General features: G+C 37.7%; 1 protein-coding gene across 1 annotated transcript in view; it reads right to left on the bottom strand.

Moving 5' to 3' along the window:
* LanB2 (laminin subunit gamma-1) overlaps nucleotides 1–14,864 on the bottom strand; it is a 219,832-nt gene that overhangs the window by 15,667 nt on the left and 189,301 nt on the right. The window contains exons 15-22 of the mRNA XM_069832299.1: nucleotides 13,656–13,852; nucleotides 9,170–9,385; nucleotides 5,499–5,769; nucleotides 5,150–5,328; nucleotides 4,310–4,440; nucleotides 2,747–2,857; nucleotides 1,935–2,139; nucleotides 181–418 (exon numbers count right to left, since the gene is read on the bottom strand). Coding sequence (XP_069688400.1) covers nucleotides 181–418; nucleotides 1,935–2,139; nucleotides 2,747–2,857; nucleotides 4,310–4,440; nucleotides 5,150–5,328; nucleotides 5,499–5,769; nucleotides 9,170–9,385; nucleotides 13,656–13,852 — 1,548 coding nt within the window. The remainder of the gene's footprint in view (nucleotides 1–180; nucleotides 419–1,934; nucleotides 2,140–2,746; nucleotides 2,858–4,309; nucleotides 4,441–5,149; nucleotides 5,329–5,498; nucleotides 5,770–9,169; nucleotides 9,386–13,655; nucleotides 13,853–14,864) is intronic.

Genomic DNA, 14,864 nt, shown 5'->3' with positions numbered 1-14,864 from the left:
TTACCACTGCCACTTCATCTGTCACAACTTTAGTTGCCCACTCCTAAATCATAGCGTTTTGCACGCTCGTTTTTCCACAGTTTCATGTGAAAATATATTTCTTTTGTGTTTTATTAAAATACATATGCTCAACACAAAACAGAGAACAAGGACAAGCTACTGTTCAACAGATCAACCAACCTTGCAATGTCTTCAGCGTTTTCTTGGCCGTCTCCAGTATCTCGTCCCCCTTGTTCACTGCATCCTCTGCTTTCGCCTTCGCAGCGTCGGTGTCCGCCAGCAGCTCGTCTGCAAACTGCTGCTGGCTGTGGCCTCTCTCCAGCAACTCCTTTGTCTCCTCGATCTGGTCTCTCAGCATCTCCACCAGGTTCTCGTTGTCGGACAGCAGGTCTTCCGCTTCCTGCTTTATCCTCTGCGCCTGGAACACATGTGCAACACTGACCTCAATATAAAGATTTTTAATAATACTCGTCATGTAATTGAAGTACAGTGTGAGAAATTAATTAGCTTGTCATGTACGAGAGGCCTATATCCAAACTGTGGACAGATTACAAACACAAGTAAGTTTAATAAAGCTAGCTCAGGAATTTAAGGAAGACTTAAGTGTTCCTCAAAGGAAAGATAACCCATTAAATATCATTCATATAGAACACAGTTTGGCCTCATGAACAATGTTAAAAAATTTGAAAAAGATAAACTAGTTTTGAAGACTGTGTTACAGAAACAAGATACCCATATAAGGAGTGGTTACAGATTTAAACAGATGGACCACGGCCAGGAGGAGCAGGGGTTGGAGGAACATGTCCTCTCTTTTCATTTTTCCATTCAACAAATTTTGAAGGAGAATTTACTGCTGTTTATAAATCTTTGCAAATTTAATAAATCCCAAAACAATGCCAAATTATCAGATTCAAGGGCAGACATAAAAACTATAATTTCACAGAATTCTACAAGAGAGGGATCAAAGGGACCTGGACCCCTTACAGTTGGTGCCCTTGTACGGAACTACAAAAAATTAAGTACAACAAAAACAGAGCCAGAAAATTTTCATTACATATATTTTTGAATGATGATTATTATTCGATTGAATTACTTTTTTTCTTGTATTTTATTAGATTTAAAGTATGTGATATAAAATAATCACATCTGACTGGATTTATTTTTTTCTTATTGCTTTAACAGATCTAGGATAATAAAGGGTGCGTCAGAAAGAACGGATGGATTTCAAACTATCGATACGCAAAGAGGAGAGAGATATAGTGAGGGGGACCACGACTGTTGGGTCAGCCATAGAATGCAGTTTCAGTTGAGAATATGGTGTTGGTCTGGTGTACAACGTGCTTTCATCGTAGAGACATTTTTGAAAAATGAAGAGTCTGTGATCGCCACTCAGTACTCATTTCGACATCGGATGTCACGCTAGGATTCCAACTCGGAATACAATTTTGCGGTGGGAGGCTTCATTTCGTATCACAGGTTCAACATTAAAGAAGAAATCACCTGGACGAAATTCTATTGCACTGAGATTGTCCGAGGCTACGGTAAGATCTCGCGCCCTGCGACTTCTTTCTTTGGGACCATTTGAAGGCGTAAGTTTGTAAACATCGATCACATACACTGGACGAACTGAAGACAGCGATTCGTGAAGAAATCGTGGCAATTGCACCAGCTATGACTGTGAAAGTGATGGCGAACATCAGAAAACGCCTCGATGCCTGTATTGAAAGCCAAGGACATCATATGGATAATGTTGTTTTCCATAAATAAACTGCATGTATTGGTGAATATGTTGATAACAATAAATTTTTGATTTGATGAATCTTTACAATTTTCTTGCCATGTGAAATCCATCTGTTCTTTCTGACGCACCCTGTATATGATACAAAACAACTGGATTAGCTTGTGTCTTGCTATATATCAACAAGCTTTCCTACCTCTGCTGCAGTGAGCTCAGCAACTTCCTTCAGCTTCGGAATGTTAATTTCAGGAATGTTAAGGCCGTATATGTCTGTGTAAATTTTGAGGGCATTCCTGTTTATATCTTCGACTGTCTCGCTTGCCTCTTCAGCCAACACCTTCGTTTGCTCCAGGCTGTCTTCGATGCGCTCCAGTTCGGACCCCAACTCCTTCAGTTCATCACTGCAACATTAAAAGCAATGTACTGCAATGCCACAACTGTCACAAAATTTAAGTAGTTGGGGTTGGAGGATGTGAAAATAAGCAAAGTTATGTCCATATGAATCTTAACTGCAAATGCTATTTAATTTTTGGGATAAAAATAAATGTTACATATTCTTTCAACTTGTGCATTATTTCTTATTTTAGAGCCTTCAAGCTCGAAACCTCAATGTTAAAGTAATTCACCAAACAGAGTATGTCACATTTTAATAGCCTTACTCAAGACATGATCCAGGTTTTGAGAAAAAAATTATAAAATGAAACATCTTATACCGGTAACTTTATAATTACTGCAACTCATAATCACGGGACCCAACAAATTTAAAAACCTAAAAAGCGATAACATTGTTTACTTGAGATAACCACACTTGCATCACCTGCAAATAAGATTGCCTGGGTGAATTATTTATGGCTGAGGCTAAGTCATTAATAGAAACTCCCTTCTTTGCTGCAGTCACTTCAAAGAATACAATCAAGGGTTGAAGTTATTTGCTATGGTACACAAACAGGGGAAGTATAGAAACTTAGTGTTTATGCATCTTATTCCTGATTTAAGCAAGGCACTCACCTGATGTTCAGCTGCTGCTTGATGGCGTCCCTCGCCAGTTCAAAGGCTTCTGTTGATGTGTTCACAGCTTTGGCAGCAATAAGCTGAATGTCGTCGGCTTCCTTCTCTTGCCTGGAGGGAATTATTAAAATGGGTCACAAATTAAATCTGCCAATGCAGGAATGGAAACTGTAAGACAAATTCACGTTTGGAAATGCTGACGTCATCGGTAAACAAATGTATATTCCCTCTCTCTCACCACAATTTCTGCCCTTCTCTCTCTTGTGCATGCCCCTTTCTCTCTCCTCCCCTTTACGTCCTCCCTGTCCTCTTCTCTATCTCTCTATGTATGTATGTATGTATGTATGTATGTATGTATGTACAGTATGTATGTATGTATGTATTGTCGGTGACTCAGGAGAAGACGAGAGCGGACTGAGGAGGAAGGGATGTGCACAGATAACGTACGACAACACGTGCAATATTTGTACTGCAGTAAGCGGAAACATTAGGTCTCCTTCTGTTCAACTCAGCTTTAATTTCCATACGCATTGTTACTCATGTTTCCTGCACAGTAATAACCTGGCTACTGGGATGCTTATCTGAGCGATGTTTATAATAATCAACAGCGAAAGTCAAGAAGGTCACATTCTTTCCGCTCGTCTTCTCCTGAGTAACGGACAGTACATATGTATGTATGTATGTATGTATGTACAGTATGTATGCCTGCATGTATGTACAGTATGTATGTATGTATTTTTTTTTTATATCAGCATGCTCCATTACAGTGGAGTAATACTACATGCTTTACATAAAATATTACAATAATTAGTTACATAATTTATGACATGAGAACAAGATATTTCCAATTTTGATTGAGATCTTGAAATTCTTATAGATACAAGTGTTGCCTAATTGTACTTCTTCTATTTTAGGTTACCATCATTGTTAATATTATTTCTAATTTCAATTACTGTTACATTTTGCCAAATTCTATGGATTTTATAAATTTTCTGAAGCTTTTGAGGTATGTTGTTGTGAACTGATCAAAAGTTGGAGGCCAGGTTTGACCTGTACGTATTATACTAGCTCGTAGAATTCTTCTTTCTTTTATCAGTGTGGCACATCTCAATATTATATGGTTGACTGTCTGTTCTTCTTTTAGTCTGCAAGGGCACGTTGGAGTTGGAATAATCTTGAATCTGTGAAGGTACGATCTTGTGAAGCCATGACCTGTCACAAGAGAAGTAAATTCAGCCCCGACAGGTAAATTTATCTTCAGTCTGTCTTTAATTGATGGGAAGAATGTATGTATGTATGTATGTATGTATGTATGTATGTATGTATGTATGTATGTATGTATGTATGTATGTATGTATGTATGTATGTATGTATGTATGTATGTATGTATGTATGTATGTATGTTTGTATGTGGAAAGCAGGGGTGGGTTTGTTTATCTGACAGTCTTGAATTGCTTTCTTTACACAACAGATGTGTTACATAGTGGCTTCACTGGAAACAAGGTCATCTTCACAGAACAGGTTTAACCATCACGTTAATAATAAACATGAATCGGTACATACTGCTCTGCTAAAACCCGCGCTTCACGGGCAATTTCGGACATCTGGCTGCTTGTCTGTCCAAACTGTTCTGAGCGCTCCATAGCTTTCAATAAGGCTGCAGACCCATCTGTCTGCAGGTAGTCCATTGTGTCCTGCAACAATTCATCACAACTGTTGGTTAACAAAATAGCAAGACAATAAATAAACTTTCAATTTATTATTATTTCTGTTATTTATACTCTCTTTAACATCTCTGGCCATATCGCGAGTTAATCTTTTGGGTGAAATCCGAAGGCCTGTGTACTATTGTTGAGACTGGTTCTATTGTTGTGTTGTACATGTATTACTGATTTGTTATGAATATGATTTTGGTGATGAATGAAGCCGGTGATATTCAGAGATGTTATGACCCGAATTTCCTGGTATTTGCCCTATGACTGAGGGAAAACCCTGAAAAACCTGAACCAGGAAAATCAACCCAACTGGGAATCGAACCCCGGCCCTCTGCATAAGAGACCAGCATGCGGACCCCTACACCACAGAGTTGGTCCAATTTATGTTTAAGTGCAATATAAGACTAAAATAGGCAGTTACTCTTAAAAGTCAGAAACCACTTTTCGACATCAAGTATTTCCATACAAATCAAGAAACACTTTCTACAACAGAGGCACAAGAACCTATCCTTCACTTTTAATAACCAAGTCAAGTTACTTTTTTCTGCCAGACAGTAACTTCGTAAGGATACCATTCTGCCCTCAATTATGTTCTAACGCGATCAAGTCATGTATGTAACTCTTAATGTATGTAATACTAAATGCAACACAGGTACTTAAACATTAAAAGAGAAAACATTTAACTCACTTTGAGAGCTTCCGAAGCCTTTTCAATGATGTCTTCCGCTTGAGTGACGTTGCCAATTCCCAGTTTCGTGCTTTGCGCGGACTTCTCTGTGGACTCGTTCGTCTGCTCAGTCAGCTCACCAACCGCATCAAACCGCTTGCGCAGCTCCTCCAACCTCTCCAGGAGGCTCTTGTCTTCACCTGATACACATTATTCTTGTTTATGTCATTTCAGCTTTTTAGATTATACAAATGATAGCACTTTGTGCCTAACAGAATGGAAATATCAACAACAGAATAGTTTACAATCATTCACACTAGTTCCGATAGTCGTAAACTAATAGTTTTTAATCTTACGACATGCAGCATACTTCCTGCTCCGTGCTTGGCGTCATTCCAGAGCCTCTCCACAACATCCTGAACATCCTTCAGCTTGTTCTCGAAGTTCTGGTCGTTGATGACGGTGGGATTGCTTTCTATGTCGCTGAGGACCTTCTCCAGCTCCTTGAGCTTGGCTCTGTGCGCGTTGGCTGCGCTCTGCACCAGGTTGTAGCATGCAGGACAGTCGATGCACCCTCGCTGTCGGTCGTACTTGTTCTCCTTGCAGCGGTCACACTGTCGTCCTTCCACATTCTCCAGACACTACAACAACGACTACTGTTATTATATTTTCATTTTGAAAGCTTTACTTCAGTAATCAGGAATGTATTGAACAATTTTGCTTGACTAGCTGAACAACCGACCTGATGATCACATCATGTTAACAACCAACACGGCACGTAAGTTTCATATTGACATCCATATTATTACTTGTTTTCAACTCGTGTCACATGGAACATAATATTGTCCACATGAAGTATCAATAGCATACTGTCAATTTGGTTTCAAGTTTCATTCTCTGCTCAAACTTCAACATTTATGAAAATAAGGAATACCATAGTGTGATATCTTGATGTACCCTTCAAAAGCAGAATCTTCAAACATAGTAATTATATACCATTAAGCATATTCATAACCTGCTAGTTTAATTTATGTACTACGCACAATACTTCTATGTGAAAATTTAATAATATAATTATTGCAAGTTATAATTTTACCTGTGTCTAATATGAACATTATGTAAACAGTTGAGTCAGTGCACGACTAATTATAATGTAACATCTATTTTGTCTAGTAGGAACTATGTTTGCTTGTCCGAATATTACTTTATTCTACTTAATTTTCATAACCAGTATTCAGTATGTATAATAAGACACTTATGTTGATCTGATGATGGCAAATAATTGCCGAAAACGTTAATCCAATCAAGAAATGTGACATAGTTAATAATTTAGACTACACATTACTTGATAAGCAAGAAAACGGACCCTATTTAATCTATATTCATCTACTGTTATTATACTTAGAAATAAGTTAACTCCTCCTAACTTATCATTCTTTGTTAGTTTCTGAACTTACACAAGCATATGAAACAAATAACACTTCTTTGTTTTAGACGTCTGATCGTCCACTTCAGAATACTGGAAACATAGTCATTACATAACAACCTCCTCCCCCACCCCCACATACACATAGCTCAAAAAGTTGACTAAGCATGGCGCTTAGGTAGTATTACATGGGGAAGTCCGTGCGAAATGTATTATTTTTTAGTTCCTTATTTAGCAATTCTATATCAACTACTATCAAAAGAGAATAAAAAAAACGCCATGAAACTGATTTTTCAGAAGATCCGAGGAAATAGCCAGGTTAAAAGATTGAGAATGGGGTAGGAGTTGCTGACAAACTTTCACTCTAGTTTCTGCAGTAGAGACTGCATATTGAGCAATTCTTTGTTATAACAAGCATCTATGCATTTACAGTACTTTATTAATACTAAAAATAATGTAAAATGATATATCAACACAGTATAGCTGAAAAGGCAAATTAAAATTAGATTAATAGTGCTAATTCAGAAGTGGGCTCCATGTCCTGGAACTTGACATTTCCAACGTTTCGGGACTACATACAGGTTCCATCATGAGAGCAGAAAAGCGACTTCTCAAATTCCAGAAGTCCAATTCTGATCACAGTCACTGTCGAAGTTTAAAAACTCCTATAAACCTTATCACAACCAAATTCAAATAATCCGTTGTTTAAAATCACACGCAAGTAACGGTCACTCATCCAATAGTCGTGCAACGTATACAGTTTTCGTCATATGCTACCACTTAATGTAAAGATCACTCGTGTCGCCGGCCTCATGGATTTCAAGACGTTCTTCCATTTTTTGTAAATATTGTTTTAGAAGATTTAAATAATACTTAAATGCTTCCAAATATTCTTTCATTCTATCCTTACAATTTACAGGATTTTTCCTGCTCTCCATAATGGCCACACGACCGACCTGTTCGTAGCATCTTCAAATCTATCTTGAAAACTGTATCTGCAATGACAGAAGAGTTTTGCTGTTTCCTTGGTTCACACACGCCTCTTTCAACACAGTGATTCTTCAACATCGTGGAGGCTTTTTGCTATATTCTTTTCTCTGTCTTTAAGTGATATTACAGTTGTAACTTTGGTTTTTAACGTCATATACCAAGTGTTCACTTTTTTTTATAACATGTTCCATTCGACCTACACGACCTGAAGATGCCAATCAAAATTGGCGAAACCGTTTGTTTTTAAATCTGTGTAAATGTTATTATAACATGTTTTATTGTGTTTTATGTTAAGTATTGACTGAATAGAACTCATTTTTCAAACAACAATTAAGGCTAGCTCATGTTGAAATTTTTATTGACTAGCATTGGGAGGGAGATTCTGTGTGGGTCTGTCCAGGAAGTCTAGAAATAAGAGGAGAGAGGGAGCAGAAAGAGGGACCACTAGAAGACAAACCAAATAGACATAATATTAAACAATACACTGCCATGAAATCTTCTCAAAGTAAAAGTTTCATCCAGGGGGAGAGGACAATGGCAGGGCCCTTAATTTGTCATTATACGAGCATGGCTCACAGATGTCCAGAAGCATAGACCACTTACTACCCAGAATGCACCACAGGTAGTGGATCTACATTACACTTCTCATAATAATGATGCTGATGTAGAATTGCTTGTTGAGATGTCACAGGAGAGCCAAAGTACCCAGAGAAACCCTCCATGTCTTCTGGACTACGTGCTTACAATAAAAGTTCTATAAATTCAGGATAGATCGACCAAGATTAGAACTCGAGCCCCCTGTCTTAACCTATCACTGAGTCACTGTGGCGATTTTTCGAAGTAAATTTACTCAAATCAAGATTTCAGGTATAACTCCCTGTAAAGTTGATTTGAATAATTTCGAGGGAAAAATTGTTCCGAAGCCGGGTATCGAACCCGGGACCTTTGGTTTAACGTACCAACGCTCTACCACTGAGCTACCCGGGAACTCTAACCGACACCGATCCAATTTTTCCCTCTATATCCACAGACCTCAAAGTGGGCTGACAACTGTCAAGCAACCAACTTCGAGTGCACATTAACTCCGTGTGACTTAAATTGTGGTTTTCTGTTAACGAACAGTGAAATTATTCAAATCAACTTTACAGGGAGTTATACCTGAAATCTTGATTTGCATAATACACGTCACTGTTCGTTAACAGAAAACCACAATTTAAGTCACACAGAGTTAGTGTGCACTCGAAGTTGGTTGCTTGACGGTTGTCAGCCCACTTTGAGGTCTGTGGATATAGAGGGAAAAATTGGATCGGTGTCGGTTAGAGTTCCCAGGTAGCTCAGTGGTAGAGCGTTGGTACGTTAAACCAAAGGTCCCGGGTTCGATACCCGGCTCCGGAACAATTTTTCCCTCGAAATTATTTAAATTTACTCATTTTGAAAGTGAAGACCGTAGAAACTGAAAAAGGAATAATGTCGTTCCGACGATCTTTCTTGGACATTAGGACTGCTACAGCTCAGCTGCAGAAAATCCAGGACATATCGTAACACCCAAGTATCATCGAATAGAACGCAACATCACAGATTTCCTGATACATCATCAGCAATCTCTTGATCAAGTGAACACTCACCGGACACTGTCCAATGGGATTGCACTGCAGAGCAACGGAGCCAATCTGGTCACAGTCACATGGCTTGCAGCCAGCCACTGAGAAGCCATATTGGTACGGCTCACAGACGTCACATCTCTGACCTGTCACCCCAGGGCGACACTGGCACTGTCCTGTGTACAGGTCACACGTGTGATTTACAGAGCCCACCAGATCACAGTTACATGGCTGGCACCCCTGAAACAAAAATCATTTATTTACATCTGCATACAGTGTACACAATTTATTACAGAAGAAAGTATGTCAGCGTTCAAGAGAAACAAATCTACGTATTCATAATGTACGGAACAGCAGATATTCATCATACATACTGAAAATGCTAAAACAGTTCAACACAAATCAGCGTACAGTGAATTCCCAGCCACGACACTGCATCCTATTTGAAGCCAGGCAACAATAGAAGTCCATTAAGATTGCAACAACTTAAAAACGTATCAGATCACACAGCGGACCGGACACCATCCCCATCAGTGCAATCTCTCTCTGCAGCAAATACAGCAAAGAATCAGAAAGCACCAACACACTTTCTGCAGAACTGTTGTTGTTGTTTTCTAATGCCAGGCGTTTGACAATAAAGTCATTTGACCTCTTGCACTCCAATATTTTTCAAAGATATTATCATGGCCAGCCACTGAAGCACAGATTTTGAGGTGTTCCGAATCCATTTCTTGGTTTGAGTTGCACAATGGGCAGTTAGGAGACTGATATATTCCAATTCTATGCAGGTGTTTAGCCAAACAATCATGGCCTGTTGCCAATCTAAATGCAGCTACAGACGATTTTCGTGGTAAATCAGGAATTAACTGTGAATTATCATGCAGAGAGTTCCATTTTTTCCCTTGAGGTGTGTTATCAAATTTTGTTTGTTGAAGTCTAAGTATGTAGATTTAATAAATCTTTTCAAAGAGTAATACGTAGATTTAGTAACAGGTCTGTAAGTAGCAGTGCTGCCCTTCTTTGCTAATGCATCCACATTCTCATTTCCCAGGATTCTGCAGAACTATGTCGCCTCTTAAGCAGTTGAAACTGTGGTGTGCTGATAGTTGCATGTTTAAAGCTAGAAGAATGCTAGTATAAGATGACAGTGTCGTTTGCAATATGGCAGTATCACAGTTTAATCAATGCTATGATAGAAAACATTAACGGTACTGTAAGAGTTAGATATAGTGAGAAAAAGGTCAACACCTAATTTATAAACCTATCATTGTCTTCATGATTTTAAAAACTTCGGATCCTCACTAAAGTGCAGATTATTTTTTAATATATCTTTCATCATAGGCACTTTCTCGTTTCTCAATATGACAAGGTGCAGTGATTGATGGGATGTGAAACTTGAAGCAGATTTTTTGTTGGCCATGTTTGTTGTTTTGCATATTTGAAACATTTACTCAGGATGCAGCAAACGCAATCTAAGTCGCAAATTCATGTCCATTGCCTTCTACAGTGAAAGCTTATCAGGAAACAGCGAGTTGATCTGTTGCCTGATGAAAAGATATTATCTTTTTTCTGAAGCTTTAAAAGGTATTCCTTATTTTTGGTTTACAAGACCAATATTTTTGTTAAATTATTCAAACTAATGATAATTATATTTTTTTCCCAAACAAATTGAAATTCTAATCCAACATCGAGATCGCAAACTCATTTATCAATAAGAACTCTCAAAAAAGATTACGCCAGGTCAAATCGAATACCCTGATTTCGAAAATAATACTATTTTTTGTGTATCTAGTACAGATTATGCACTATTCTGTATTAAACACAAAATTGAGAGTTCGCCAACTTGTAGTATAGTATATTAAATTATTTAAACATGTCAAATCATTGTCATTATGTTTTACCACACCTATCTCTGTTTTCAGGTTGTCATATTTTTCATTCCCGTGACTCTATCTCACATCTGTTTTCGGTCCTCTTGGGTTTCTATATCTTAAGCAATAAAGATACTGCAAAGCCAATAAAAATTATTTTCTCTGGTACAGAATGGTACCCTGGAAAGTTACAGATTTGCCGACAAAAAAATACCTGGTGTCAGAGAAAAGAAATCTTATAAATCGCCAACTAATCAACACACAGTGGCGTCTCGTGCCCTAGAATTTGTCCAGGGCTATTTGAAATATAGTTTGTCATGCGTGGTATTAAAACTAAAAAGTAATTTCATTATTGCTCATAAAATTACATTGGCTTTACTTGTATTACAGTATTTTACTGCGATATGAACGCAACAGCGACAGAACTGAATGAGCCCCAACAGTTGCGCCTCTCCCGGCGCCTTCACTCGCTACATCTGTGTTATAGGATCTAGCATCTCCGTGCACTGAGCGCTACGCTGAACCAGGAACTAAACGACATTTCATACAAGTTGAGAGGATGCAAAGGCATTTCTTTCCCCTTCTACTTGCTCTGAGTCCGTCAGTATAACAGACCGGTAGCTGTTACCTCTTATACCTGCACCCCCCCACAAGAAAATAAAATATTAAATAAAGTACATAAATGGATATAAAATACAGTGACACAGATGTTTGACAATTACATGTTTAAGTATATTTTAGTGTCGTTTTTACAACATGTTCAACTAATAATTAATTAAATAAAGGGATGTCAGTTTGTATTATGAAGTCAGGGGGAGCGACACAGTGCAGATTGTTCCGTCGTTTATGCTGTAGAGTAGCAACTAGCGGTGAAGAAAACATTTATCTTCTGCTGTCAGTAGCTTTTTAATGTGCCAGTTGATATAAACAACAATGAAATTAAATACAAACGCTTAGTATAGATTTTCGAAATCTAGATTGCCGGTAAACGTTTTCAATAATAAGAATTTTCACTATGTTCAAAGTCAATTAGTCGAACGTTAGTAAGATAGACAGTAGCATCTTCCCCTTCACGGATGGTAAAGAGTGTGAGTAGAGGGGAAAGCCTATCAACCAAACTGAAATGGGGATTACATCATACTCTTCTCATTAGGTCTGTATTGGGGATCCAGCATCTACGGGCTGGAATTTATCTGTCGCTTCCACAACTATAGCATCTCCTCTGCGCAGACTATATAAAGATAACGGGACTTCCTCTATATTTGAGAGTTGTTCGTAAATATCTGAAATAATATATTAAGCAAATTTTCATGCGAGGCTGAGCCCCGAAATCCTCAAAGGACGAGATGCCCTGTCAACACACAGAAAGTTTAGTTACTTCTTTTACTAGGAATAATGAAGCAATTCATCAAAGCTTTAGACAAAAGTGAGCCTTGTTTCCAATATCTTGTTCAGAAATTTCCAATGTTGTCCGAACGTAAAGTGAGAGAAAGTGTTTTTTAAGGCCCACAGATTTGCCAACTCATTAAGGGTGCCGATTTTAGAAACATCATGACTGACTTCGAGCTCCAAGCTTGGGACTCATTCAAGGATGTCATCAAGTTTCTGGGACAATGTTATTGTGAAAACAATGCTCGAAGAGTTAAAGGCACTCGGATGTAGTATGTATGTATGAAGTTACATTTTCTGCATTCTCATCTTGAATATTTCCCGCAAAACACTAGTGTACCGGTACTAAGTACAAAGCACGGTTAGAGATTTCATCAGGACATAAAACAGACACAAGCGAGGTAACACCCGGGTCAATGGGACATCTCCAATATGGCTGATTACTCTTGGTGTTGATTAAGAGGTAAACCTTGTCAGGACTGTCAACATAGTTTCATGCTGAATGATTTATAAATTAAGTTTTAAAAATTTTAAGAATCGACAAGTAATGTGATGGATGTGACACATCCAAAGAATAGGCTTTGTTAAGATCATAATTAAGTTTAACATATTTGAGAAAAATTACACTAAGTAAAAAAACTGTATTCTAACATAATATTCAAGCTTCACTGAATGAAAAATATTCTTAAAGTAGACAGTATACAGACAAATTAGTAACTTAAAAAATACAGCCTTATTTAAAAGTCATTAAACTTGAAAACTCTCTCACTATTCATTACAACAGAAGGAGAAATAATTTTCAGCACTTCAGATTTTTTCCACAGGTTAAGGCTATTTGTATTGATCTGGGACCCAGTAACAACCATGACTGAAACTTGAAATTCATTTGGAGAAATTACCCTTATCACTTCACCAGGTACTTTCTTCCTTCATATCACAACAACAACAACAACAACAACAACAACAACAACCCACTTTCCATGTGTAACATTCATCAATAGTTCCACACAGCCTTTCATCTAACTACAGTATATCCTGCTTTTTTTAATGACACTTTCCAAATCATCGAAGAATAAACATCTTGGTACACATCTTAAACGTTTTGGCTTGATGTCTTTCTTTATATCACACATAATCGGTTGTGACACAGCTGTTTTTCCTTAACATCACAATATGAAATTAAAACGCAGATAGGCGAGGGATAAATAAAAATTAAAAGAAACAAAAGCAAAAGGCAAACAAGAGCTTACCTCTCCACTGACGATGTTATAGAAGCCATCTTCACAACGGTCACAATTCTTGCCAATGACGTGAGCCTTGCAGTGGCACTGTCCAGACAACTGGTCGCACACCGGCGGACCAAAGCCAGTCTCCTGTGTGCCGGCGTGGTAGCACTGGCACTGCTTACAATCCCCCTTCGGTACAGCCAATGCGTCGCCATAGAAACCTGGACAGTGAACAGTGCAATACATACAAACAACTTAGTTTACGCTCGACAATGCCGAAATGTAGTAATTATACACCTGGTAGCAGTCCTTTAATGCATGTCATTAAAGTACACCTATTCATTAAAGTTCAGGTTTTCGATTATTCTCGGATATGCAATCGAAAGACAACGAGGGAAACGTCATGGAAGCTGGAAATCCAATACTGTCGCAGAAGGTTATGTTCTGTTACTATAATAATTAGCGTTAATTGTAAATAATATTCAAATAAATTCAATCTGTCATCTCGTTTTTCAATTCTAAATAAATTTCCATGTTATATCAAAATTAGTTCATGTTATTCTCTAGATTACATCAAGGTCAATGACATTATTGTTCCTTTGTAGGGTTAAGTCCATCATGCCATCGACCTAATCGAAACAGATGGGACCAGCAGGAACAATAAATTGTTCACCGAAATACCTCCAACTAACACTTACACTTATAAACAGGAAAGTGTCATAGTATAGCTTATATTGATGGAATAGTGGGGAAAGAGGAAGACGAAATTATGGTGAATTTCTTGCATAAGAGAAGCACTGCCAAAGGAACATATTTTGTACACCCCTCTGTACCTGACTATGGGAACAACGTAGTTTCTAAAGTGACATGAGGAGAGGAAGATTTCAAATAACATCTGATATAAACCTAAGCAATGTTGAATTGCATTTTAGATTATAGAAGGGTGGTATTTCAATGTAAATTCTGAATTCTTAAATCTTTGTTTGTTGGTATGTGAAGTATTAAAATGTGTTTTTATGTTTTATAAGTTGGCAATCATAGTCACGATTGTATAGTGGAGACTTATAGGCCTAATTGAATCGAATAGTATGATCACAGTAGCAAAAGATACACTATTTAATGCTATAGGCATATATTGAAGATTATTATTATTTTTACACCCCTTATAACAAATAAAATATATGTAATACACTTAATTTGTTTTTTAAAAACATAAACAGTGATCGACTTTAC

This window comes from Periplaneta americana, chromosome 8 (assembly GCF_040183065.1).
Source record: "Periplaneta americana isolate PAMFEO1 chromosome 8, P.americana_PAMFEO1_priV1, whole genome shotgun sequence".
NCBI lineage: Eukaryota > Metazoa > Arthropoda > Insecta > Blattodea > Blattidae > Periplaneta > Periplaneta americana.
Note: the sequence above shows the minus strand (reverse complement) of the source record. Positions and strands in the feature narration are given on the sequence as shown.